Source organism: Falco biarmicus, chromosome 8, assembly GCF_023638135.1.
Source record: "Falco biarmicus isolate bFalBia1 chromosome 8, bFalBia1.pri, whole genome shotgun sequence".
NCBI lineage: Eukaryota > Metazoa > Chordata > Aves > Falconiformes > Falconidae > Falco > Falco biarmicus.
The window spans coordinates 53,641,273-53,667,029 of record NC_079295.1 but is presented as its reverse complement, the minus strand read 5'-3'; the positions used below and the strand labels follow the sequence as shown (position 1 = coordinate 53,667,029).

General features: G+C 38.6%; 1 protein-coding gene across 7 annotated transcripts; it reads right to left on the bottom strand.

Moving 5' to 3' along the window:
- Positions 1 to 104: 104 nt before the first annotated feature.
- Positions 105 to 25,757, bottom strand: FBXO38 (F-box protein 38). 7 transcript variants are annotated; one of them, XM_056348788.1, is made up of 22 exons: positions 25,662 to 25,757; positions 22,793 to 22,978; positions 21,787 to 21,920; positions 20,490 to 20,653; positions 19,928 to 20,093; positions 19,440 to 19,577; positions 19,000 to 19,137; positions 18,486 to 18,579; positions 17,934 to 18,064; positions 17,443 to 17,613; positions 17,049 to 17,191; positions 15,946 to 16,168; positions 15,146 to 15,265; positions 13,888 to 14,067; positions 10,823 to 11,542; positions 7,646 to 7,746; positions 5,838 to 5,940; positions 4,618 to 4,784; positions 3,358 to 3,503; positions 2,419 to 2,522; positions 2,035 to 2,148; positions 105 to 744 (listed from the first exon to the last, which is right to left on the bottom strand). In XM_056348788.1, the coding sequence occupies exons 2-22, from the start codon at positions 22,918 to 22,920 to the stop codon at positions 566 to 568; spliced, it is 3,564 nt and encodes a 1,187-aa protein (XP_056204763.1). In that variant the 5' UTR covers positions 22,921 to 22,978; positions 25,662 to 25,757; the 3' UTR covers positions 105 to 565. The 7 variants fall into 7 exon arrangements, 6 of the variants coding, with proteins under 6 accessions (XP_056204763.1, XP_056204764.1, XP_056204766.1 ...); XM_056348789.1 differs by lacking the exon at positions 25,662 to 25,757 and adding an exon at positions 24,389 to 24,499; XM_056348791.1 differs by lacking the exon at positions 25,662 to 25,757 and having other exon boundaries at positions 20,490 to 20,577; positions 21,787 to 21,904; positions 22,793 to 22,953.

Sequence of the window (25,757 nt, the reverse complement as noted above, 5' to 3'; positions counted from 1 at the left end):
CCACAGATCACCAACTTCGCTACTTTTTTTCCTGCTCTTGGCTGCCTTTGTAACAGCTGTAGGATAATTCTCTCCCTTTGAAAAATGCACACAAGACACAAAGATTGTGCTCAACAGGTTTACTCAGACTGGACTCTTAAATGCTCAAGAAAAAGGCACAGATTAAAGATTCTGATGACTCTTTTGAACACGGCAAATGGGATTTTGTTTATAAGAAAAAAAAATACTGCTATGAATTGTATGGGCTGAAAATTCAAATATTCTTCTCCATTTCTAATTATTGGCCTTCATTAAAATGGAATTTAAATTAAATTGTATAAACATATGAAATAAAGTCTCAGTATTAGGAAGTTTTTCTTTTGTTTCCTCTATGTACAAATCTTAGTATACAATTTTTACTTTTCATTATACATTTACTACATACTCTTTTCCAAACTGTGTGACAGCAACTGCAAAGTATGTGTTTCAAGAAAATGCTTTGCATTTGGAAAAAATCCACCTGCTTTCTTGGCTAGCAGTGCCAATCAGAATTTAGAAGAGATGATGGGTTAGGGTGAGTATCCACTCAAATGTAATCATCCTCTACCGGTTCACCGTTGACATCGCAGTAATGGATGAAGATAGCCACCACACGTTGGAATACACCTTTTTTCATCTGGCGCAGTTCAGAGATCTCTTCCCCTATTGTTTCCATACAGATGTCTGCAGACAATTGTCCTTTCCTTCGGGGCGCATAAATAGTAGCTGTGGAAGGCACATAAGAATAACAACTAGATAATCTTTCCTATAAAGAAATTCACAAGCAAATCTGTTTTGCATTAAATGTCTTGGAAAACAAACACAGAAATCTTCATTGAGCAACCACAGTTAAGGGATAATAATCAAGCAGAAATAGTATTCTGCCTTCCCTGTATTTAAACCTTTTGACAGCTCCAATACTCATTTAATGTACACAAAGTCCGTATGTCTGAGAGTGAAGGGAATCCCAGTGCATAAACGCCTTCCCCTGAGACTTATCTGACGTGCTTTCAGGTTATCCATTTCAGTGATCACTTAAATGTTTTATAAACAAGAGCAATTAAGAATAAAGCAGCAGTTTTTTATTTATTTTGTTTGGCTTTAATGTTTACTCTAATTACTCTTTTAAATCAAAGACATATCAATTTTTTATAATTCAGAGTACATACTGAACTATAAGCACTGAAGTCTATGAATCAATTTCAAATAAAATACATAAATCAGAGAAGGGTATGGCCAAGCAAGATTTCTTCCTCATCCTTTGATGATCCCTTCATCCCCTTGAACTGAGTTAGATAAGAATATCCAAAATTACGTCAATTAAAAATACCTCTAACAAAGGAGATTCCAAGATTTTCCTAATTAAGTAGTGGAAGAACATCTTTTTCTTCTGCTACCAAGCAAGTTTCTTAATTGAGCCCTAGGAACTGCCTACTATAGCATTTTATAAGACAAGCTCCTGAATAGAAAGAGGCATATGCATCCTAAACTCTCACCCACATCATCTCTATTCCAGAGTTTTCAAGTCCAGCTCTTTCCTCTTTTCTCCCAAGTTTCTACGAGTCTCAATTGTCTTTGCTGGATCTGTTCAGCTTGCCTTAACAACCTTTCATAAAGCAATGCCAGAGGCAGCAGTCCAGCTGAGTCCCAGTAAACTCCACAGAACAAGAATTGCTGGGACTACACATCCCAACATGGGTTTTCTGTGGTTTAAATGCTCTCATTCTTCTGGATATCACAAATGCATCACATTTTTAGGCTAAGCACGAGACTGGCTCTCTGATTTGTGGCAGTATTAGGGGTCTCCAGCTGGCTGATACACTGTTATAGTACTATGGCCCTCTCCTCCGCTGGACCCCCTCCTCATCCAGTTTCTAACACTGCTACAAGTAGTTATTTATAGTCTACCCAAAACAGCATAAGAATTAGAAAACTGAAAAATAAAGGAATGCATTGCCATCTTGGGACCAAGCAGCAAGTTAAAATTCTTTGAATGCATCAAAAACAATTACTCACTTCTCTCATCATCCTCAAAGTCATATCTAGCATAGCTGTTTGGCTCTGCTGTTCTCAGTGATCTTAACCATGGGAAGTCAGTAATCATGGAGTAAGGGGCACCATCCACAATGCCTAGAAGACAGACAGGATGAGGACACGAAGAGGACAATGTCCCTCCTGCAGCATCAGCACCCTTCATCAAGTAAACTTCGCTGGTATCACATAGATTGGTCACTCTTAACACAGGAAAAGCACCTCCTCATTTCAGTTCCCCCACTCTGTGCTGAAGATCCCCCGCTTGCCTCACAAGAGTTATTATTCACGTCTCTTGTAACTTAATGCAAAGTGACTTATCTTAGCAAGAGACTGAGCATCAGCTTTCAGCTCTCTATAAACACTCACCTTCTAGAGTGTAAATATCTCGTCCCCAAGGGTACTTAGTGTATTTCTTCAGGTCTTCGTCAGTTCGTGTAGCTTCAGGGAAGAACTCATATTTAATAAGCTCTCTAGAGAGGAGGAGGAAGAGATTACAGACAGTAGTGATAGGAAATGTGAAAGTGTGAGGGAGAAAAACCAAATGGGAAATCCTGCCACACTGCCTTTCCTTTAACGAACCTGAACCCAGAGAAACAACCCTCTAAGACCCTCACACAAACTCAGTATGCAATCCCTCCAATTCTGAGAGTAAATCAGAGAGAATATGTACAGTTTAGATGAGAAACCAATTAAGCTACCTTTCAAGCATAGCTTTCTATCTGTAAGGAACAATCCAACGTGGCTGCAACTAAACAAAACTTCAAAAGTTAATGTGTTCTCTTAGCCATTTTGGTGAAAAATGAGGACAACAATAATACTGGTTTAAAACAGCTGGATGACAGCCACTGTATACACTTCTCTGCTGCAGGGAATTTTTGCTCCTCAGTCAGAAGCTGATGTTGATTGCACATCACCTTCCCCAGAAACTAACATTATTTCTTGGAATAGATCAGTCTTTCCCTTTTGTAATAAAAGAAACTTGGTTTCAGATTTGAAGATACTCCTCAGCCATTCTGACTACTTCAATGTTTAACCACATTACTGCTGGATGGAATAGAACTGGTGAATTCTAACAGTATTTTTCATATACTTATGAAAGTTTATTTAATCCACATTTTGTATTAGATCCTGACACTGAAATTCTACATTGCACTATAAATTCAACCTTCCCTAGTCAACAAACCTTTTTTTTTTTTTTTCATTTGACTAACAGAATATAGCAAGTCTACAGCTTGACTGAAGCTGTAGCTGCTAAATCAGGATTGAACACCTTTTCTGTAAAGTTACTGAAGGGCAAGTACTCACTGATTGATATTTGCTATAGTGTCCATCCAGCTCCGAATGCGCACCTTATTGCGGACATTAGGTGGATTACTGAATTCATGAATTATGCAAATGTGGTATGGATAAGGGCCACTAAATATCTTTTGCTCAAGAGTCAACGTGTCAACCTGTGAAAGGCAGCAAACAAAGTCTTGTAAACAAGGGAAATAAACCACCTACCAAATCCCCCAAATTCTGGGTCCAGTGAAATGAAATTTTAACAGCATACATAAATACATGATTAAGCAGAGTAAAACTTCCTTAGCGCAGCTTTGCCAACAAATATTCTCAGGTAGTGGAATTTGATGGGAAACATCTGTTTTCTGGTTTCACAACTCCAGTATGTAAGTAAACTTTCATAAAACTACGTAATGGTCTAAACTACATTCATTTACTCAGAATTTGTCTCTGGCTTAGCAGAGGGATTGTGTTTTGGGGTTTATTTTTGGGTTTTTTTTCCCCGCAGTTGTCTTACCACTGTCCTTCAATAGCTTGGTTTCAAAGAAAAGCTGGCTTTTATATGAAATCAGCCTCCCCTATTTGGTCAGGCAAACCAAACCAGAAAAAGCATTACTTTGCATGACAGAAGCAGCATCACAGTCTAATACAGAACGCTCTGCTGAAAGTCAAAAAAACATTCTGAACCTTAAAATTAAGCCTTCTTAATTACTTGTCAAACGACCTCAACAACTCACTAAATATCAGTGCTTACATCTCCTACATGTAGTCTGGGGAAAGGGTGGCTCCCAGTACCACAACTGTCTTGCAACACTGTTTAGCATCAAAAGAGGATGCAGCTTTCAGCAAAGCAGTATTCAAAACACTAACTGCTGTTACTAAATCTAGGAGGACATGGGTTCAAGATTTCAGATACCTATGGTTATGTCACACTTCTGCTTATATATAATTACAAGCTGACTTAGTAGCATCTAGATTCTTACAGATATTTTTAGTTCTTCAGTTTGGAATGAATTAAATGCATCGTGATTTTTTACAATATCTTCTAACACAATGAATATTGGAAATGGTAACATTAAGTCTTAAAATTCTGTATCGTCCAAGTTCCAGATTCTGCAATAAAAGCCCTGACAAGCTGAAGTTTTAATAAGCAAGTTTCTCGGAGATGTTATTGTAACGTTTACATTTTTTGTATTAATTTAAAAGACATGAAGTCAAGAGTGCTAAAAGAATACAGGCAGAACTTCAGATCTGTTTGTGATTAAATGTAAGTTGGTTGTGTACCTGCTGCATTGGACGAAGATAAATGATCCGGTTTCTTTCTGGTGGCATCCTTAGAATCTGATCCAGAACCTGATCCATGTTTAACTTCTTGCACTGGGCATAGTCAAACCGATTGACAACTGGTGCATTTTCTACTTTTAAGTGTTTCAATACACGGCACCTTGTAGCTATAAATCAGCAAGCAGAATTATTAAGAGAAGAAATAAAATACTGAAAAGTCCCTAGGAACCTTCTGTCAGAGATTTTCAAAGCCAACTGTTTCAAAAGAAGGCAAACAAGTAATGTAGTAACAGACATTTACTGATGGAGTTTGGATAGCTGGCAACTTAAGTATATTGAAGAAATAGACAAGTTGTTTATTTCCTCCACATTAAGATCAAACTTCTAGTTTGAGAACTTGTATGAAGAGTCCTTTCAAAAGGCTATGTCAATTTTAATCTAACACTAACCTTTTTCTCCCTTTGTTTCCTTTTGCATAGGCCCCTGAAATGGTCTGTGGACTGCCACAATTGAAAACCACTGACTTAAAAATCTGATCAAATATAGAGTATTGTGAAGCCACACAATGTGAAATAAAGCTATTTCCTTTCCAGTAACACTGCTCATGTAATCAAAATTTAGTTCAAAATTAATGTATGTTCTGAGAAGTATTCTGGAATAAAGAATGTCTTAATCCTCAGCTAAGTAGAGGTACCTAATTTCAGAAAAAAAAAGATGTTCAGTGTAGATGTTCCAGAAAACAATAAGTGACCCAATGCTTCAATACAGGACTGGTCACACACCTTGGCATGTGCATTTAATGCAGCTTAAGTGCCATCATTTAAAACAGATTTTTATCATATCAAGGAGGAAAGTATCATTATGTCAGCTGAATGAACTATGGAAGCAGGAAGAAATCAAAGAAAAAAATCAGGGTACTCCAACTCATTTCATCAAACTCCAATTATTGTATTATCACTCTTCAATAAACCTCTCACCTTCCTAACTGTCATATAATTTCATCTGTTGTTTCAGATATTAATCTTTATTAAACCTGTTAACAACATATAAGGAAAGAAGCATTCAAACTGAAAAGCCCTATTATTTAGTGTTCCAAGCATCAGTCTGACATGTAGCAAAGCAGCTGATGAAAACAAAATAAGCAGTGGACTGAATTTAACTCTTTCAGAAATTTTTAATAATGCCAGATGGAGGAGGCATGCATGACATTAACTACATACCATGTATGAACATCATTTTGGGGCAGTCTTTCAGTACCAAATCTGTTATTCCACAATTGGTCAAGGTGATTCCAACGAGGTTTTTGGACTTCAAAGTCAGTACCTGGTGAAATTTTTTTTAAAAAATGATCAATCTATAACAGAGTAAAAACAAAGAAAAACTAAAATACACTGGATTTTAAAAGATGCTGCCAGACACAGAAGGATAGTAACCGGATACTAATCAATATAATATAGCTTCTGTACAGAAGGATATTAACTGGATACTAAACAATATAATACAGCTTCTATTTGAAATGACTAAGCTACTGATAGCAATGAGGGAAAAAAAAAAAAAAAAAGGCTTCCTGCTGATCAGCAACGTCACAACATGCCAAAGAACATCTTCACAAGATTAAAAGGGGAGTCATACCAGAAAGCACAATCTCTATCAGAAAACCTGAGCATCATCTCTCAGAAACTTCAAATTCTCTACTATTCCATTTCTACTTTGTAACCATGATGAAAAAAAATAGCAATTCTGGAGAGTGACACTTGTTTAAACACAGAAAGATGGTATGGCAGAGAATCATTGTTTGAACTTCCCATACCAATGTATTTTATCAATGCTATCTCAGAGGAAAACCTCACGTGGCAGGTTCGAAATTACATACATAACCTATTTAATCTTCTATGTCCATTATAGTGTTAGAAGAATAAAGCACACATCAAGCTCAAGCAGAATAATTTCCAATAGTATGGACATAGGGAGAATGTAGTAAGAAAGGATCTTTTGGGGTTTTTATCTGAATTTTCTAATGTTTTTCACTAAAAAAACTAGTAAAATTTAGCAGCCCAAGGACGAAGCTGGCCAATTACACAAAGACGACTAAAGAGTTCTAGTAAAAGAAAGTAAACACATATAAAGAGAAAATATAAGCATTCTGCAACAGGTTCTTTCAGTTCCAGCAATTTAAGCTATTTCTGTAGCCACAGATAGTTAAAAAAAAAAAGGATTAAAACCTCACAATACTGTTTTTTCAAAATGGTGTGTTTTAAGAAAAAAAATAATCATGTACCCCAAAATAGCTTTTATGCTAATTACAAAAGCTGTAATGTATCCTAGTAACCAGGAAAAATATTATGGGACACATTCACAATAACTGTCTTAAATCAGGGAGGCCAAGTTCTTCTGAGATTGTGCAATATAAACACAGGCAGGTTCCTCTACAGCATAACTCAGAAGACACGCTTAAGTTAGATGTTTAGAGTCATCTTCTGAAGCAATCTCATGCGTGGCTAGAACATGAGCCTTGGGTAAACAGCCTCAATACAGCAAAACTAGACCTTGCAATTGCTCCTCCCATGACTAATCTTCACCGGAGAAGAATTAACTCATGTTACTTACATACTAAAAGAACATCGAGCCTGCAAGGTAACACCTGAGCTGCTATGTCCAGAGGTAATTATATATCCCATGCTTCTTTTAACAGCAGTAGCCTATGCTGTCATTGAAAACTAAATGCCAGAGAATAATTTTTCCCCCTGCACAGCAAGGAGGACACTGTGGGAAGGCAGGACATCATGCAGCACTATTAGCCATGAGCACGTCACAAACTTCCAAGTTTAGCTTTAGCTTATGCTTTGCTCTTCTCAGGCCAGTTAGAGTATCACTGCACCTAACACGTACAGGGTTATGACCAAAGAGATCAGTCAGATCAGTTAGTACTTGTCTAGCTCTACATGGAAGACAAGCTTGTATAATTACATCATTGTTCATGAGCATCTCCAGCTGATAAACCTGTAGCAAGTGAAGAAAAAGACCTTACTTGAACATGATCATCTTCAATAACCGGGTCACTTGTACTTGTGGACTTGTCAGCTGTCCTTTTCCGCTTTGTGGTTTGCCGTGGCTTTGGCTTAGCCACCTCTGCAAAAAGAAAACCAGAAAAATCTTTCCTCTGTTTACATTTCAGGATAACAATACAGGCATTCCCTAGCTGAAAACATCTAACAAGATATATAAGCAGCTCAAAATACATGCTTGGTTTGAAGACAACTGTATCTCTCTTCCTTGCACAAAAACCACTTCCAGGTTTGTTGCTCAGAATTATTCATAACTAATATATAACTGTAACCTAAATAACTTGGGGCAGGGGGGTGGGCTCTTGATAAAGACATAGGAATGATGAACCTACAGTTTCAGTATCGCAGAAAAATGTGAAGCCAAGAAAAGAACTAAAGATGATTTGTTAAGTTATACACTTGGTTCTCTGCAGCAAACAGAGCATTCTTGACAAATATAAGAACCAAAATAGCTTTAATGTTTTAAATAGTAGAAATAATCTCAAATTGCTTGGAAGTCTGCTCTTTATAACTGTCACTACACTAAGTTTTTCCTAGTATTAAAAAGGATGTCCAGATATAAAATACTCTGATATTCCCAAGCTGCTTCTTACTCCATTTCATGTACCAGTGACAAAATTCCTGCTTGATTTAAGATGAAGCTTTGAGAAGAAATTATGATAGATGACCACCCTTTACTTCCTACAGTAAGGGAAAAAAAAATACCCTAGAATTAATTTTCTGTGATTAGCAGATCAAAACAACACATTTTACTAAAATTAAGCTTCCTTTGACTTTTTTGTTAAAACACATGCCGTGTTCACAAAGATTCACAATCAAGATAAGAGGTGCAAAATATTAGAGACCTATGAACTTTTCCATGCTATAGTATCAGTAACATTAAAAACCATCTCTTTTCCTACTTAACATCATCGTATTCTACCAATACATGTAAACTATTAATTAACATGTGACATTCAGGGGCCTTCTGAGCTCCAGAATTCAGGCTATGGCTTTAGGGGATCCACAGGTTTAAAGATTTAATGTCTAAGTACTCAACTTGTGGCACCCACAGATCATCATCCCCAGGTAACACTTTTTTGACATTTCCTAGAGTATTTACAGATAGCAAAATACTTCCTAGCTATATTTATAGGGAAAGTTTTCCAAGTTTGCGTTGAACTGTTCAAGGTACAGCTCAAGGCCAAGAAATCTTTACAGAAGGTTTAACATAACATGCATTTTAAAATGTGAAAAGCTTGCTTCACCACAAATGCAAACAATGAAAGTTTTAAAAACCCTCTTTATTATAAGAAATACTGTGGCTTACATTTTTGCTGAAGTAAAAATCAGAATTACACACTTGAGTAGTCCTTCAACGAGCTGGTCTGTCTGTGGTGATAATGCTTTTAAAATTTCATTATCTTTAATATTTTACTTGTTACACTGTTTAATATAAGTAAATAATTTAGGAGGGAAAAAAAAAAAAAAACATACTTCCACTATCAAACATAGGATTGTTACAGAAGCCAAAAACCACAATGACATTTTGTCATTTATTCTAGAGTACGAGAAACCAGTCATATTCAAGGCAAATTTTTAGACGATTTATAGAAAAAACATTTTCAACTCTGTAACAAAAAGTTTTCAGGTTATACTCTAACGCGTTGTATATCCCATCCTAGTGAAGAAAAGCACTGTAACAGCCAGGCAGAAGACGCCTCACTGTCCTACGCATTGAACACAGATTTAAAAGATAAAAACGACACATGAAGTCTCATACTCTGCCTCAAGCATCAGCTAATATCTGACGCTTCAAAGAGGAAAATAAGTGCATAAAGACATATGCATTAACCGTATGAAGTTGGGAAAACAGTTCTGGCTTGTGTAGGCTAAATATAAGAAATACAGACATTTTTTTCCACAAGCAGAACATATCTTTTTCCTGACTAACAACTGAAATATGAAAGCAGAGGGTATCTTTCAGAAAGACAATCTAATTTAATACTTAGATCTGACTGACTTCACTTTATGTTTTTGTAATGGATGAGGATAGAGAGTATTTTCTTTTGATTTTTGTAAACTAATTACTAGTCACAATGGGGCAAAGTAGAAAACAGACATTTAACACCAAGATCATTTCTCCAATCTGAGATACATCTGACTACAATATCCTAGGTGATTCTGGTTTTGCTAACACTTGGGAACATTAAGATAAACTGGAAAGACACCAGGACACCATGTTTGAACCATTCCGTGTATAAGAGATACGAATTTGTTGTTAATCTTTTCTGCCTCCAACAAATGCAGCTCTGTAACCAGCATATTTCATTTTTTGGTTTCACTTTACTTGCCAGACATTCCCAGCAAAGAATCCTGGATATATGAGATAATTATAAAGTGTGCTATGTCCAACTAAAATCATTATTTTGGAAAGTATACTTCGAGGAAATGGCAAGTTCCCCTTTCAAATTTCCCCCAAAATTTATGGCTTCATTCCAGCCCTTCAGAATTTTGTTTTTATTTTATTTTATTGTTTTGTTTGTTTTACATGATGTGAAGCATGAAACTAATAAAAAGACAATTTTCAACAAGTTTGATCACCATGCCTTATACACTTGGAAGTAGAATCCAATATGCAGGTGCACAAGCTTGGCTCAATTGTAATTATGCCTTGCTTTATTGGTTGATAAAGTATCAGTTATTAACTTTTGCCTTCTTGATAAGATCTGAGCATACCTGCTGTCTTCTTCCTTTTAAAGGGAGAATTTTAATGGGGGAGACAGTCTTATGTTTCAATGAATAACAGCCTTCACAGGAAGACAGAAGCTGTCAAAAGAAGTTGCATTTGGTTTTCAGATGAGTAAATCAAACACCGTTTAGTATGTATGGATAACACATACAGAAATACTTGCATGGAGAAAAAAAAAAAGTAACTGGCACTCTTTCAGAGAGATTGGTTATTTTACCTAGCTGTGGCAGCGAAGTCAGGCATTTCTGTTCCATCAATATTATGACCCTTTGATCACTTAGTTTAAAATTATTGACCAATAACTTCACGTTTAACTTCAGTATTATCTGTGGGTGTTGCAGTTTTTCAATACTGTCTCATGCCAGCACAGTAGGTTACTCAGTAATTAATATATGCACATAAGTCATACCTGACTCTGACACCAGAGGGACATGGGACAGCTTGCTTCTAGCTCTTGTGAGTGGTCGGCGAGGATACTCTTCTTTATACTCAATCTCACAGCTCCTTCGCTGTGAGCCTGTGCTCTCCTCCTCACTGGCAGGCCCACAGGCACTCCCACTAGTCCTCTCATCACCTGTCTCTCCCGAAGGCCCACAGTTTGGCAGAGTCCTAAGTGCAAAATCTGACCCAGCGCTGTTTGGTCCATTCCTGCAGGCTCCGCTCGTGGATGGGCATTCCCCATCGCAACACCCACTAGTCCTCTGTTGTGTGTTCTGTGGCTTGTAGCAGGAACACCTAGAACAAACAGAGCTCTCCTCAGTCTCTCTCTCACTGGAACCTTCACTTTTACAAGGCGAGCAGACACACTGCCTGGATTCATCTCCAATTGCTGGACTGTTGCCAGCAGAGTGGCTATTAGCTGTCTGTGCAGAGTCAGGGCTAGGAGAAACAGCACTGCAGGAGCTGGATGTTCCCGTTGATCCTGTAGCATTACTGCAACCTGGGTAAGAATCTTTGCTTTTGTTCCTTTCAGGCATGTCACTTGCTGCTTTCATGTCTGCTTTAATCTGCTCGCTTGTTACTTGACAACCTTTTTCACAGCTGCTTTCCTCAGTACGGAACTGCTTTGTCTGTCCCACTTGGTTGGCACTGCATCTCTTCCGCAGTGGTGTCTTGCCTTTACCGCTCACTGCAAGAGTTAAGCAAGAGAGAACAATGAGACAACCAATACACAGCTTAAATAAATGCTTAGTACTACTCTGTTAGAGATTACTTAAAACAGAAGGCAGCCCAGAGGCTAATGACAAATCTTGTCAAGACCATGCTGCTATTCACATGTTATGGGAATTAATAAGATTTCTAGCAGTTGCTGAATCTCTGTAATGTCTTGCAGCTATTTTTGCAGTGATATGCTGTGGTATTTGTCAGTAAATGAGACAGATATTTGCCAGAGAGGCTAATATTTTCACAAAGCAGCTAACTGGTTAAAAAGGCCAAAGCACAAAAAGATGAAAACCACATGAATAACAGACTTCTGTTTTCTCAAATATGAGGAATAAATCTGACAAAGTAGTAACATAGGTAGGACAAAAGCTTATGCTTTCAACAGCAATCCTTAGCTCCCCCTCCTGGGTAGGAAAAGTGTACATCGGCAACAGTACTTTCAGTTTACAGACAAATAAAAAAACCTAGCAAATAGTGTACAAATCACAATTGGAATTTAATGTCTAATGTCTTAATCCTCTCAGCTAATTATACTAAATCAAGCCCGAAAAAACATTACTCGCACTACAGAAGTTTATGCAAATTGTCCCCAAACACAGGTTATTTCAACCCTCAAACCAGAACTAACATCTACACTACAAGCACTGCACTCTACAGATTTCCAAGTTGAAACTACCAGCCCTGTTGAAATGTACTAAAATGACAGGGGGACTGATGTGTACAGACTATGCTAGTTACAACAGGAAGATACTTAATCTATTACAGCTTTGATATGTCCCAGGTTTTGCAGAAATTAAACCAGTACCAGACCAGTTTCTCAGTTCTTCACAATGCAGGATTTTTATGTTAACTGCTTAGCTAAATATTCATTAAAGCTTAATACTGTAGGCACTTCATCTATCAATTACTTGTAGATTACAATTCAACTTCCTCCTTTCCTGTGTATGTATAGAACTACTTCACTTAGAATACAAACTACAGGGAATACCACATCATCTCTGTTTCTGGAAAGACTGTACATCACATGGCACTGGACCCAGGACTCTGACTTCATGCCACAGATGTGCAGCTTGTAGCTGTAAACTCAAAAGACAGGAAATGTCCTTTTCTATGTCTCTCTGTAGTTGTCATACTACCATGAAGTTCTAGGCCTTTAACTCTGAATGAGTTGTAGTAATACATAACCTGATACTACTACTAATACATACACACACATATACACATGCTGTAATAGTAAGTGTTGTTCAGAAGAGAAAGTGACCATACTGAACATCACCCTGAGAATTCTAACTAACCTCCAAACCTCTCACCAAAGTAAAGTTGATCTTAAAGAGTCTCCTTCAGGACACTCCCACAGGGAGCCCGTAAACCAAAAGACAGCTGCAACTCTCATGCATTTGCCCCAAAGGTCACATTTTGTTTCAGCAGCAACCGTTTGACAGATGAAACATTATGCTGGTTTCATCTAGGATGGAGTTAATTATCTTCTTAAGAGCTAGTACAGTGCTGTGTTTTGGTTTTGATGTGAGACTTCTCAGTTGCTCAGGCCTTGGTAGGGAAAAGGCTGGAGGGGCACAAGGAATGGGGAGGGGGGACAGCTCCAGGCCAGCTGACCCAAACTGGCCAAAGCGGTATTCCACACCATGGGATGGCATGCCTGGTATCTATACCTGGAGGGTTGGCTGGGATGGGCAGATCGTGGCTCAGGGACTGGCGGGGCATCGGTGGATGGGTGGTGAGCAGACACGTTGTGCACCACGTGTCTTTCTCGCTTTCTCTCTGGGTTTTATTCTTTCTCTTCCCCTTTTCATTATAACTGTTATTGTCATCATTGTTATTATTGTTCTTTCATTTATTCTATTTCAATTATTAAATTGTTTTTATCTCAACCCTCTAGTTTTACATTCCTTTCCAACCCTCCTCCCCACCCCTCTGGGTGAGGGAGAAGTGAGTGGGTGGCTGCGGGGTTAAACCATGACAATCATATAGACAACATAGCTGCAAATTTGGCTTCACAGACATGATAAATTCTGTGCACTTGGAAATTCAAAAGAGAAGCTGCAGGTTTCTGCATGCAAAGCAGCGCAGCACCACTATTTCTACATTTCTGTACAGCGACTATGTGATTTAAGCTCAGAAAGATACGTCCTTACACCTTCATTCTAGATTTATAACAGGAAGAAAAGAGTAGGGGGCAAACGAACAAGCATGCATATTACAAAGCTAGAAATAAACCTGAACAAGACTGAAAGACTGAAGCTTGAGAATAAGTTTTGCTTAACAGCGCCTAGGGACCCATCTGTTCCACACCTGAAGGTTCTCTCGTTTCCACTGGATCTCTGTTTTTTTCTTCTCCATCTGAGTAATTCTGTGCAATGGTGTTAGAGATGCAGGCTCTTGAAGTCCCCATGTTTTCTTCCTCATCCTCACTGTCTGAATCATGGACAGTAATAGGCGCTGCTTTTACAACAGGCTGAATGCCACTTGGCCCTAAAAACAGTAGAATGCCAACAGTTCATGTAAAAATAAGCCAAGCACAGATTAAAGGGCTGAAGAACTTTTAGACCTGCTTCAAAAAACTACAGGAGATTAATTTGATTCAATTTGTCCACCCATTCTGTGGCTCCCTCATTAAAATGCAAATACAAGAAGGGCAAAACACTGCATTTCAGCATTAAAGCATTCTAGTTTGGAAGGGGAAGAGTATCACAATGTAAAACAAGACAGAGGTTTTCTGTAATCTTTTTTCTGCTTCAGAACAGCTTAAAGATTCTTCCACCATAGGATGAGTAACTGCACAACTATATATTCTAAGCAGTCTCTGAAACCTCCAACACAAAGACAGAAATGTCAGTCAGAAGATCTGCAATTATCCTTCTAAATCCCACCACTGGAAGCAGGAAGGAGAAGCATGAATTATCAAGCTTCTGTATAAGTGTGCTTTGTTAGTAACCTCTCTTGGCTACTAACGATAGCCAATCACAATGACATATATGCCTGTGAATAACATAAGAAATAAACATGAAGTTAAATAATGTTTTCAGGAGTTATCTTGAAAAAGTGAACAGATCCAGCACAGATGTATGTTACTTCATGATGCTGGTATATTTAGTAGAAAATTACTTTGTCCAGCAAAGACTGCCTTATGTGACTAATGTGTGTCACTAATGATGTCACTAATACAAATTAACACTGGAACAAGTTTTTCTGGCTTGAAAAAAAAAAAAGGCAAAAAAGAATCCATATGTTGCAGTGAAAGAAGTGAGGCCATTAACACCAACAGGAAACATGGCTCATTCAGGCCCTTTGAGTCTTTTATTATACTGGGCTCAAAAATAAGGCTTTACAATCAAGGTATTTTACTCCGTATGTAGAAGAAAACTCAGAACTCTAAAACAGAATTTAAAACAACAGATTTCTTCACAGCAATAAGCTGTGCTAGCATCATTATTCCACACACACTAGAGAACACAGCTGAAGGAAATCATCCAAAACCAGACTTATACTGAAAAATTTAACCCCTCAAGAAGGGGATACCCAAAGGTAATTTCTTTCAACAAACAGTTACCTGCTTGCTCTTCGTCCACCTCCATAGGAACAACAGCCTGGCTATGACCTGGGAGCTCATTCTGGCCCTGCCCAGCGGCCACCCCTTCTTCCTGTGCCACCTCCTCCATCTCATTCAGTGCTGAAAAGATTAAGATGAGGTCAAAAAGAGGAAACAGAAGGAACAGAGCCCCTAAGCACAGAAGGAATTCAACTGGTACCCACAGAGAGTCAGAGAATCATTAAGAAGTAATAGCTGCCTTGATTTCTTCAGTGAGTCACTAGGTTGCACAAGTCTCTTACAGATTTGTTTTACATCTCTTTAGCCAAGCCACCAGCCTAAGCTCTGGGGGTTTCTTCTCCCAGATTTTCCACATCTTCTCAGAAGTCTTATTCTACTGCAGTGAGCAGCATAACTAGGATTTACACGTTCATTCCCTCCAAGAGACATCTGCCTTTGCTGGAGAAGTTTAAAAATATACCATCTGACACTGATGTACTCCCAGCTCTGACCAGAGCAGCCTACAAAACACTTGACACTTTCACAGAGGAGTATCACATGAAACTCCACATAGCTAACATCCATACTAACATGTATCATTGAACTGTAAGGTGCCTGTAACAGCTACTAGATACAATACACAGATAGCTTGTATCACACAGGTATCAGAGAATGTGCAAACAGCCTTCAGAAAAGATTGGTTACATAACAGGAACTAAAAGAGTAACAAGCTTTCAACATATATCTCCCCTAGGACCCTACCTAAGTGGCAACGCAAATAAAATCCCTCCCTACAAAGGTTCCCGAAGGTCGGAGATTACCCTCAGCTGCAATCTGCTGCTCTTCAGCTTGACCATCTTGCCGCAGGTCATTCTCCTCATTCTGGTCATTTGGGTGTTGGTGATTGTTGTGGTGGATGTTTGGATTATTGTTATTCTGGTGGTTATTGTTGTTGTCATTGTCATTGTTAGAGTTCTGATTGCTGACTAGAGCAGATGAGACGCCAATTCCTGTGCCTGCACTTAGGCCCACACGAGCACAACCCTGAAGACAAAGAGCAACTATTAAGATTTGAAAATACAGACACATTTTATCAATAACATATCCCAACGCCAACAGAAAAAGCATTCTGTCATTAGTACCTGGGATAGCAGGACAATATGCACATGAAGAATGTGGAAGTTGTCCCTAATAATTCCTCATGCTACACACTGCAGAGCCCCATCTTAAGTATGGCAACCAAGAAAACTTACACTCCGCTAAACGTCTAATGAAAGGGAACTCCACAAAGCATATAGCCTTACATTATTGAGTTGCATTTCATTTGCTATGAGATCATATTAGAGCAACACAAATAGCAGATTACATGGTCTTCCCAGAACACAGTAGCCTCAAGAGAGAATCAATGATCAAAGAAAGCAGTTTTTTTACATAGGCAGTTTTATGTTACAACAGCTGTTAAAATGATTTGTGTTACAAGTGTGGGAGAGGGGACAACATGAAGAAATAAAATTCCTAAGCTTTGAAAGCACTCCAACAGGTGAACAGCACTCCCATTTCCCCCACTACAAAATCATAAAAAACCCTTAGCATTGTAAACCAACTCTCAGCATGAGAAATATCATATAGAAAGCAGACGCAAAATGAAGTAGCAGCAAAGACTTCAACAGAAACACAGAATCAATATGAGTCTTATTTCCTGGTCACATATTCATACAAGATCATACCTTGCCACTGCTCCAATCTGCGGAAAAAGTAGCATTCTCCCTAACATATGATAATAGCAACTGCAAACCAAAGTCCTTTACTTACCAAGCTATTTAATTAATTACAACTTCTAAAAGAATGCCTAACAGGTGGAGCTCACCATATTTCCAATGAGCTGGCAACAACAAAAAGTAAAACCATTCCCTGAAAGACTCACCTTAGGAGGTTCACGGAACATCTGGTCCAGAGAAATAAATTCTAAGCTTGGCAATAACTCAATGAACTGACTAAAAGAATCTAGCTTTATTGCATGGCATCGCACCAGGGTGAGGTCAACCAGTCGGGTCCACCTTGAATGATCTATGGAAAAGAAGAGATGCATTTCCTGAAGGATTCCTGTCTCACTTTTCATTATATCCTTTCCAAATTTGAGAGCAGGCATTTTCTGTACCTCCATTCTGACTGTTAGCAGCATCATTATGGTTCCAAACCAAGCATCATCTACTGTACTTACTAAGAAATAGAACAAATGGTACTACAAGCAGAAAAATTCTCTTTTAATATCACAGCAATTCATATAATATCTCTAAAATTTCAAAGGTGTGCAATACCTGTGATCCAATTATTTGGGTTATGTAGATGTGGGCAGTTGTAAATGACCAGATATTTGATGCAAGAAAAAACTTCATTTACAGCTTTCATACCAATATCGGTAATAATTCCTGGATTTTCAACCACATCAGCCAAGCCATACTTCACCAAGTCTCCATTCGTCATTTTACCTATGAAAAAGATCGTAGCAAACTCAGCAGTAAATTTCAGAAATGTGCCTTTTATAGCATGATTGTCTAACTCCCTATTTTAGTCCAATTTTACAAAATGGATCAGATTATTACTTCAGCTTAATAAAGCCGAGACTTTCACAACTTCAGTAAGACTTTCAGGGAGTGAAGAAAAACATATTTGGCAGTATGAGGTCACCAGCCTCAATATGGGTACATTAATATTATTTTTAATCACTCTTAGAACATGACTGAAAACACAGAAACTTGTTTAACACTTATATTTTGCCAATTATTTATGTATATAAAAGATGTCATACACTGTAGTAAAAACTCATCAACATATCCTAGATGAAGAGTTTCAAACTGTGGAAATTCCAGTTCAGCCATCTTCAAAGCAGAAAAAACACCGTCTTTGGTCAAGGAAGGCTGGATCCGCACTTCATGCAACCTGAATGCAATTAAGAATTGTTACTATTAAAAGGCATGCCAAAACACAATTGCCATAGAAACTACTCAAGTTGCTCTTTCACAATAAAATGAAAATATTCTTTCAACAATGGCAGGATTAAGACGATATTTGTTGTATCTTTATAGCAGTATTTGGCAGTTGCATATCAATATAGTTGTGAGACTAACAGGACCACACTGTTCAGATATAGGTCTAAGGCGGCAGCTTATGACACAAAGTGATGCAGGAACAGACATAACACCAGTTACTTTAACTGCAGAACACTCCTGTTACATAAAGTTTAAATGTATATTCCTTAAAATTTTGAAGGCTGCTCTGCTTCTTCACATTCTTGGACTTCATTACTAACACGCTTATTTTGAAAAAGGAAAAGAAGAAAAGAAAGATCTGAAGGACATACCTTCGTGCAGCTGTTATGATGAGGTAGCCAAGATCCACTTCAAGTGCATTCTTGCAAGCTCCCAGAACTATAGTGTGCAAATTCCTAAAACCACCTGATAAATAAAAAAAACATTCTTTCACAATTCCATCACAGATCACAACCTTAAGACTTATAAATTTCCAACAGTATTGTCTTGACAACTGAATTAGCAAAATGCATCTTTTTTTAGAAAATCAATAAAACACTTATTTGCACCCAACTCCCTCCAATTCTGCTAGTTCTACTCACCAACAAATGCAACTGAAAGGTTAGCTTATCAGTCAAGAGTTAATTACAGTTAAAAGGTCAAAACAATTCTCAGAACAGAGCTATATTTAGCACCATAACCATAGTTCCAAACTTGATACCTTTAAAATAATGATCAAGAAAGGATACGCTACAGACTAGCTAAGCTTCACGTCTCCAGTTATTTGCCAATATTTTTATTTATTTCTTTGTTCACTTGAAGTCTGAGGGATAAGAAGTTTCATACCTGATCTCCAGCTATCTTCTACTACATGCTGGATAAGTCCTCCAAGAAATGGAACACGAACCAGTTCTAAATGCTCCAAATTTCGAGCAGAAGCCAGGCCCGTCACTAGGGGAACATACTTCAGAGAATTTGTGGGTCCTACATAGAACAAACCAATACAGACGAAGAAGGTTGTTCACTTAACAGCAAATATCTCATGTTAAAAGAATTTTAAAATGTTCACATACATCCATCTAGATCAGGAAGTCAATAGAACCATGTAGCACCAAATAACGTACAGGAGAGGTGTACATTTTTACCCAACACCATCAATAAAACAAAGACTCATTTCAGAATTTTCTATTTCAAGATTTCCATTCCCATTTGTTGCCTATTGAGCTTTAACAGAATTAGATTTCCTACATGCTAAACCATCCCCTCTATATATGAATCCTTCTTACCGGCACAGTTCCTCATGACAAAAGCACGTAAGCTGATACAAAGGAAATCTTTAAAAGGCTGTGGTTTGGTGAGTCTCACCCACTTCAAATAAAGGTGCCTCAGCATTGGGATACAAGGAATCTCAGGGACATTCACCCCTAACAATACACAAACAAAACAAACATTTTAAGCAAGCTTTAAACTATAAACCCTAGGATAAATTTCTTTGGATTAACATTCTGGCTTTTAAACGGAAATCTTTTCTTTGCTATGTGGCATGTGAGAAAAGCTGTAACCATTATAAAACACAAGTTCCTCACCTCAGTTTGTCAATGCAATTTTTTTAGAATTTGCTTTTTGGAACTGCTAACATATATATAGCAACTAGTATTTCAAAAATGCCACATTCCAAATTCCCTCTCTTAAAAAGAATTACAACCTTGCAGAGTTTCAAAGCCTTTAAATTCACCTGTGTTTAAGCCAATTACTTCACCATTACCACACTCACCTACTAAGTGCAAAGTCTGAATTTTAGCTCCTATAGGAATTTTCAGCTTGTTCTCGGGAGGAATTGGAAAAGCACCATTACGATTACGAAACTTCCCTAAAATGTGAACTTGTGGCATGTACGTCCAAATAGCTTCCACCAGCTCTAAATGAGAGGTCTCAACACCCTGGATAAAAGGAAGCAAAGCAGATGCTCTAACACCAGTTCAAGCAACAATATCCTCTTAACCACATAAACGTCTCAATAACACACTATACATGATGCAATGTGTTATTTCACTTTTAATTTGTAGAAAGACTTGTCTTTTTAACAGAGGGATCAGAATTTTAATTCATTTCTGAACTTCAGAGCACATGTGATTCCCACTGGTGAAACTAAAATAGTACTCATATGCAAATATGTCACAATTAACTGCTATTCTGTACAGCCAGATCTGAATATGCAGCCCAGGTCTGAACATGAAGCCCTGTAAGCAATGAGTCCCTGCCACATTTCTTCTGCTCTGTTAACATGCATCATCTCAGCTGCCAAAGGATGTTCTTTCTTGAGTCTAACCACTCACCAGAAGATTTGGGCAGGCTTGCAAAGCCTCTAAAACTCCAGGAATGCTGAAAGCTTCATGGCCACGAACTCTGCGCCTTTCAAGGTACCTGGGATGAAGACCATAAAGTTGTTCAATGTCTGGCATCTTCCTCAGCAGCGTTAGGAAACTGGAATCAGTGAAACCTAAGATGACAACAAGAGATTTGGTATTTGTGTGACAGCAGACACCTATCTGTAAAGGGAAAGCCAAATAAGTTGTTCTTTTTGTACGGTAATATAAATTCTACAGTGTTGGAAGATGTACTCAGTGAAGCAATAGCTTGTCTTCTACTTAGAGATTCTAGAAACCATGACCTACATACTCTCTTCTGCCTTGAATTTTGAAGGCTTTCTATAGGTTTCCTTCAGCGTAGTTGCATGGCTACAGGGTTAACTATACTTTCTCCCTTCTCAGATGACGCACCTCTGCAGACTGTCAGGCTTCCTGTCTCTGTCTTTCCTGGAATTCCATTTATCAACTACATGGCTCAGAAATGCCCAGCTGGATCAGTCGTATGCAGTTCATCGCTATTCATACCAGCTCAAAGTTCTCAAAGACGACAATTTCTTAAAGCAAAGGATTATTTTATTCTAACATAAGACAACATATAAAAAGTACTTTAAACTAGTAAGTTACCTGTATTCTGTATTTACACCTATCTCAGGCTAGGCCTAACCATCTACCTCGTATCAGCCCTACTAAATCCAACTTTGCAGATCATCTGACTTTTAGAATTCACTCATTGTAGCTCTCTCCCCCAACAAATCCCAGCAGTGTAATTTAAATCCAACAGAAATCCTAATACTCACAGGGTTGACCTAGGTTGCCAAATTTATCTATTGATCTGAAGATGGCTTGAGGTGTGACATCAAAACTTATTTATTCTTACATTAAGTGTTGGTAGATGAGTTGCTCTCTCATTCCATTGTATTTTTTCCTGCCTGCATGCAAACAGCCTCTTCTTGGATTAACCCTTGGATAAACTCCCTTACAATAATCAGACAAACACAGATTGTATTTACAGATTGCTACAAAGGAATCCCCATTTCTGCTACAGTAGTATCCAAAATATATATACACACAGACACAGATAAATTTTCCAAACCACATACTCAAGGAAGCCACCCAAATCTCACAAAAGTCAAAAGGAATTAAACATCTAACTCCTTTTACTGCTTTGGAAATTTAACCTGAATATGTCATTATAAATACCAGGATAGTACAGACAGATCTGCTCAATACCACTTTAATGCCATATCTTGAGTGCACTACTCACCAGTGGGCATGTACTCCCACCAACGGCCTGCACACAGATCCACAACCTTCACTACTCGCAGATAAAGAGTAACAGCTTCCTTCAGCTTCCGGGACAGGCATTCCATGCACATAATATCCTGCAAGGGAAGGTACCTTTGGGAGAGGAAAAAACACCCCTCTGATTTATCAAAGGTGGATCCTTCTTGACTTTTTCCAAACTAAAGAACATCCCAAGCACGACTACATGAATTCATATACTTCTAACACCTAATAACATTAACTCAAACAGAATTTTCAGGCCATACTCTAATAACAGTGTGAAATTTTGCTAAGCAGAACGACTCACCGATTTCTGACACTGAATATAGGATATTTAAGGTAGAAATACAATATTAAAATGGAGAGATACTTTAGTCCTCTAATAAATACTGACCAAACTATTTCTCACAATAGTTTCTTTCTACATGGTTTAATTAAAGGTACTTTCATTTTCTAGTACACACTAGCATGCTCAATTTGCAGACATTTTGGAATGCTACTGTTTTTAAAGAACTTGTTGGTAAGGCATTATGTTTTGAATATAATAGGCATGAGTGAACATCCTGGAGAAGGACTGTGCTGTAGGGAAGATTATATGTTCAACCAGGTTCCCTTCTGCATACTATGCAGCAGATGCAACAATTTCAAAACATGCACCTCAACTGCATGCTATGTGAGACACATTTCTGCACTGAAATCAGTATTTAAACACTTGTTACCACACACTGGTGAAAGGAATTAAATCCCTTATTTCTTCTCATTCCACCATTCATGATATTCACACAAATTAATTTTCAAAGTATCCAAATGAATTCTAGGACTGAAAAAAACATTTATCACCCCTTTTTAATCCAGTTCATATCCACCTGTTCACTCATGGTACATCTACACTTTCTGAATATGTGACATCAATGCAGGTAAGATTGGGGAAAAGTTGAAAACAATGTAATAATAAAAACCAAACTGATTTCTGACAAGCTGCTCACCTAAAGATGTGGCACAGCACTTCATGAGAGAGTTGGTTCATGTAATCTTTTGGCTCATCAGCTTTGGTAGACTCAGAGCCTTCCCTGTTCACTGAGCATGGTTTTACATTTTTCCGCCGGGGACCCATATTTGCAATGATTTCTGATGAAAGGAAACGTTCACAATGCTGTGCAAATTCAGGGCAACTGAAAGAGAAAAGTGACAGAGAGTAGAGGGGGACACACCAGTTAAGCCTTGTTTACCCCAAAAAAACCAGCAAAATCTGCCAATAAAGACAAGCCCCAATAGAGCTAAATTAAGTTAACTAAGAAGAGAAAAATTATTCCAACAAGTTAATAGTCTGCCTAACACATAAGATCTCAGACATAACTTGATGATTATTAGATAAACTACAAAATCCCTTTAAGCTAAAGGAAATTGACAGAGAGGAAAATCACCATAGGTTTAATCAGAGATCAATTCTTTTGCATGAATAAGATGTCTTCAAAGATACCATCCTGTGATCAACATAAATCACAGGAAAGCTGTGCAGACATCACAGAAGTTACAAAGCAAATGCCAACTAGACATGTTCCAGTGAAAAAGAAAGTCCAAAGCCTCTGTCTAGCAGAAAATTAAGTCTTCTTTTAGAAAAAAATGGCCTCCTACTGGTCATTCCCCAAAAATGCCCTATTAAAGGTCCTCGAACTAGCTCTTCTTAGAGGTTAGAATACCAAATAAAATATTTAGGTTGCTTAGTTAAAGATCAAAGCCACAGCAAAACTGAAAGACCTTGCCTCAGCAGCAATATGCAGGATACCCTCTCCTCTTTCACTTTGTTGAATTGTGTTTGTGTCTATATTGTTCCTGCAGCACACATACAGGCACAGAAGGACTGCAATAACAATGTATGTTTCATTTAAAAACATACAAATTGATTACAAGAAATAACAAATAACAACTCAAAAAATATACAAACAATGTCAACATTAGAAGAACTGAGTTAAGACCTCATACAGATGAACAGCATGAGAAACATCTTCACTACTGCTATTTAGCTGAGGAATGCTTTCTGGTAAGTAGGGTAAAGCAACATTAACTCAGTAAACCTGTTTAACAGGCTGAATACCAAAATTTGGTGGATAAGGAGAAACAACTTTAAGAAAGAAAAAAAAAAAGGCAGATTTTGGAAAACTCATTAGAGGTGCATCTGTTACAGCATTCACTGTCATGTAAATATACCATAGTGTTTGCTTCACATTATGTGGATATGGCAACTGAGAAGGAAAACAAAGTACTTCATGGAAATCAAAAAGAAAAATTTTGCATTCTCCAACACAAATTATTTATATGCTGGCACAAAATCTGACATATTGATAGTTTCACTGTGATCTAATTGTTGAAAAACACGTGCCTTCACACATTTTCTTATGCATCTCAAATTAACAACTGTATGTTGTCATAATTGATTTTATTTAAAATGGTGATATTAAAATAACTAAATTGGCACCTTCTGCCTGTGACTAGCATGAAACATATCTCTGCTCCTTTGGATTAGCAGGAACTTCTCCAGCCAAAGCTACAGGCACCGAGTTTGTTGCCCATACCCATATTACCTTTCTTTTTGGTGCACAGTAGAAGGGTTTAGTATGTTCGTAATACTGCATTGTAATGTTGTTCAACTTCATGAAGGCCAAAATTCACTTCAAACTACTCAGATACTGGATCTGAATGAAAACAAGTATTACATGGATTCCCAGTGAATGTCACCTGATGACTCAACTTGAACAGCAGGCAGAATACAACGTAAGAATTTCTAGATAGATGCAGACACATGATGGAGTACAATACAGCAGTATTTAAAGGACAGCATTAAAAGGACTGTGATGTAAGGTAAGAGAAAAAGATATTAACAAACAGGCCAGCATATAGGGGGAAAGTCTGAAAAAATCCTGTAAGATTTAAATGCAATGCACACAACCTGCCCTCTGAGTTTCGACTGCAGTGTAGTTTGTCTCCTGCCATTAAGTAAAGGGGAAAATGTCTCTTATGAGGCAGCAGTTTCTGTAAGATACATACTCTTCTTGATACTATTTTGAGCTAAAGCACGCAGCTTTAAAATCTCATTCTACACAAGGAAGCTGACCCATTTAAAGAAAAAAAAAAACCCCAAAACAATCACAAAAGAAAAAACCCAGAACAACCAAAAACCTTCAGGCATTTAACAAAGCTGATTTTTGCTCCCCAAGAGTCTTTGTATGAAACAACGGCTCAAAATGGTATCTCCTCGATTAGAAACTACTACACTGAACTTAAAAAACTTACAAAGCCACGGGGAGACCCGCACCCCCCGCAGAAAGGACAGCTTTACAGGGAAGTGCAGAGAACAGCTAGGCACGGCCTGGTAAGTGCTAATTTAAGAGGGGTGTTTCCTTATGGTGAGAAGATGTGGGGTTGGGGGGGCGGGGGGGACGGGAAGCGCACGTTTATTTTTTGCTTAGATAAGCGATATAAAAGCAGGTTTCCCCACAGCCCTCCTCGCTGCAGCCAGCCCACACGCCGCTGTTTCCTCAGCGGGGGGGCGGTGTCGGCAGCCGCCCCTAACGCGGCATCTTCAGGGCTCCCCCCTCTCCGCCGCAGCAGCAGGGAGGACAGTTTTCCTAAGGGCCTGTCACTCCGGGGAACGGCCCTCACCAGCCCCAGGCCGGGCCGCCCCGAGGCCCCGGTGCTGGACAACGACAGCCCCAGCCGGCAAGGGGAACAGCGGCAGCGCACTGCCGCTCCGGGCCCACCTGCCGAGAGAACACGGGGGGCGACAGCCTTCGGCTCACCGAGCCCCGCCGTACCGCCGCCGGCTCAGGCCTCCGTTGCCGGCCCGTAGCTCCTTACCTGCCCCTCAGCGCCGCCCTGTTGTTGTGGCCGCGGGTGGAGGGTTAACCCCGGCAGCCGCTTCCTGCGCGTCCCCTTCCGCCAGCGCCGCCGCAC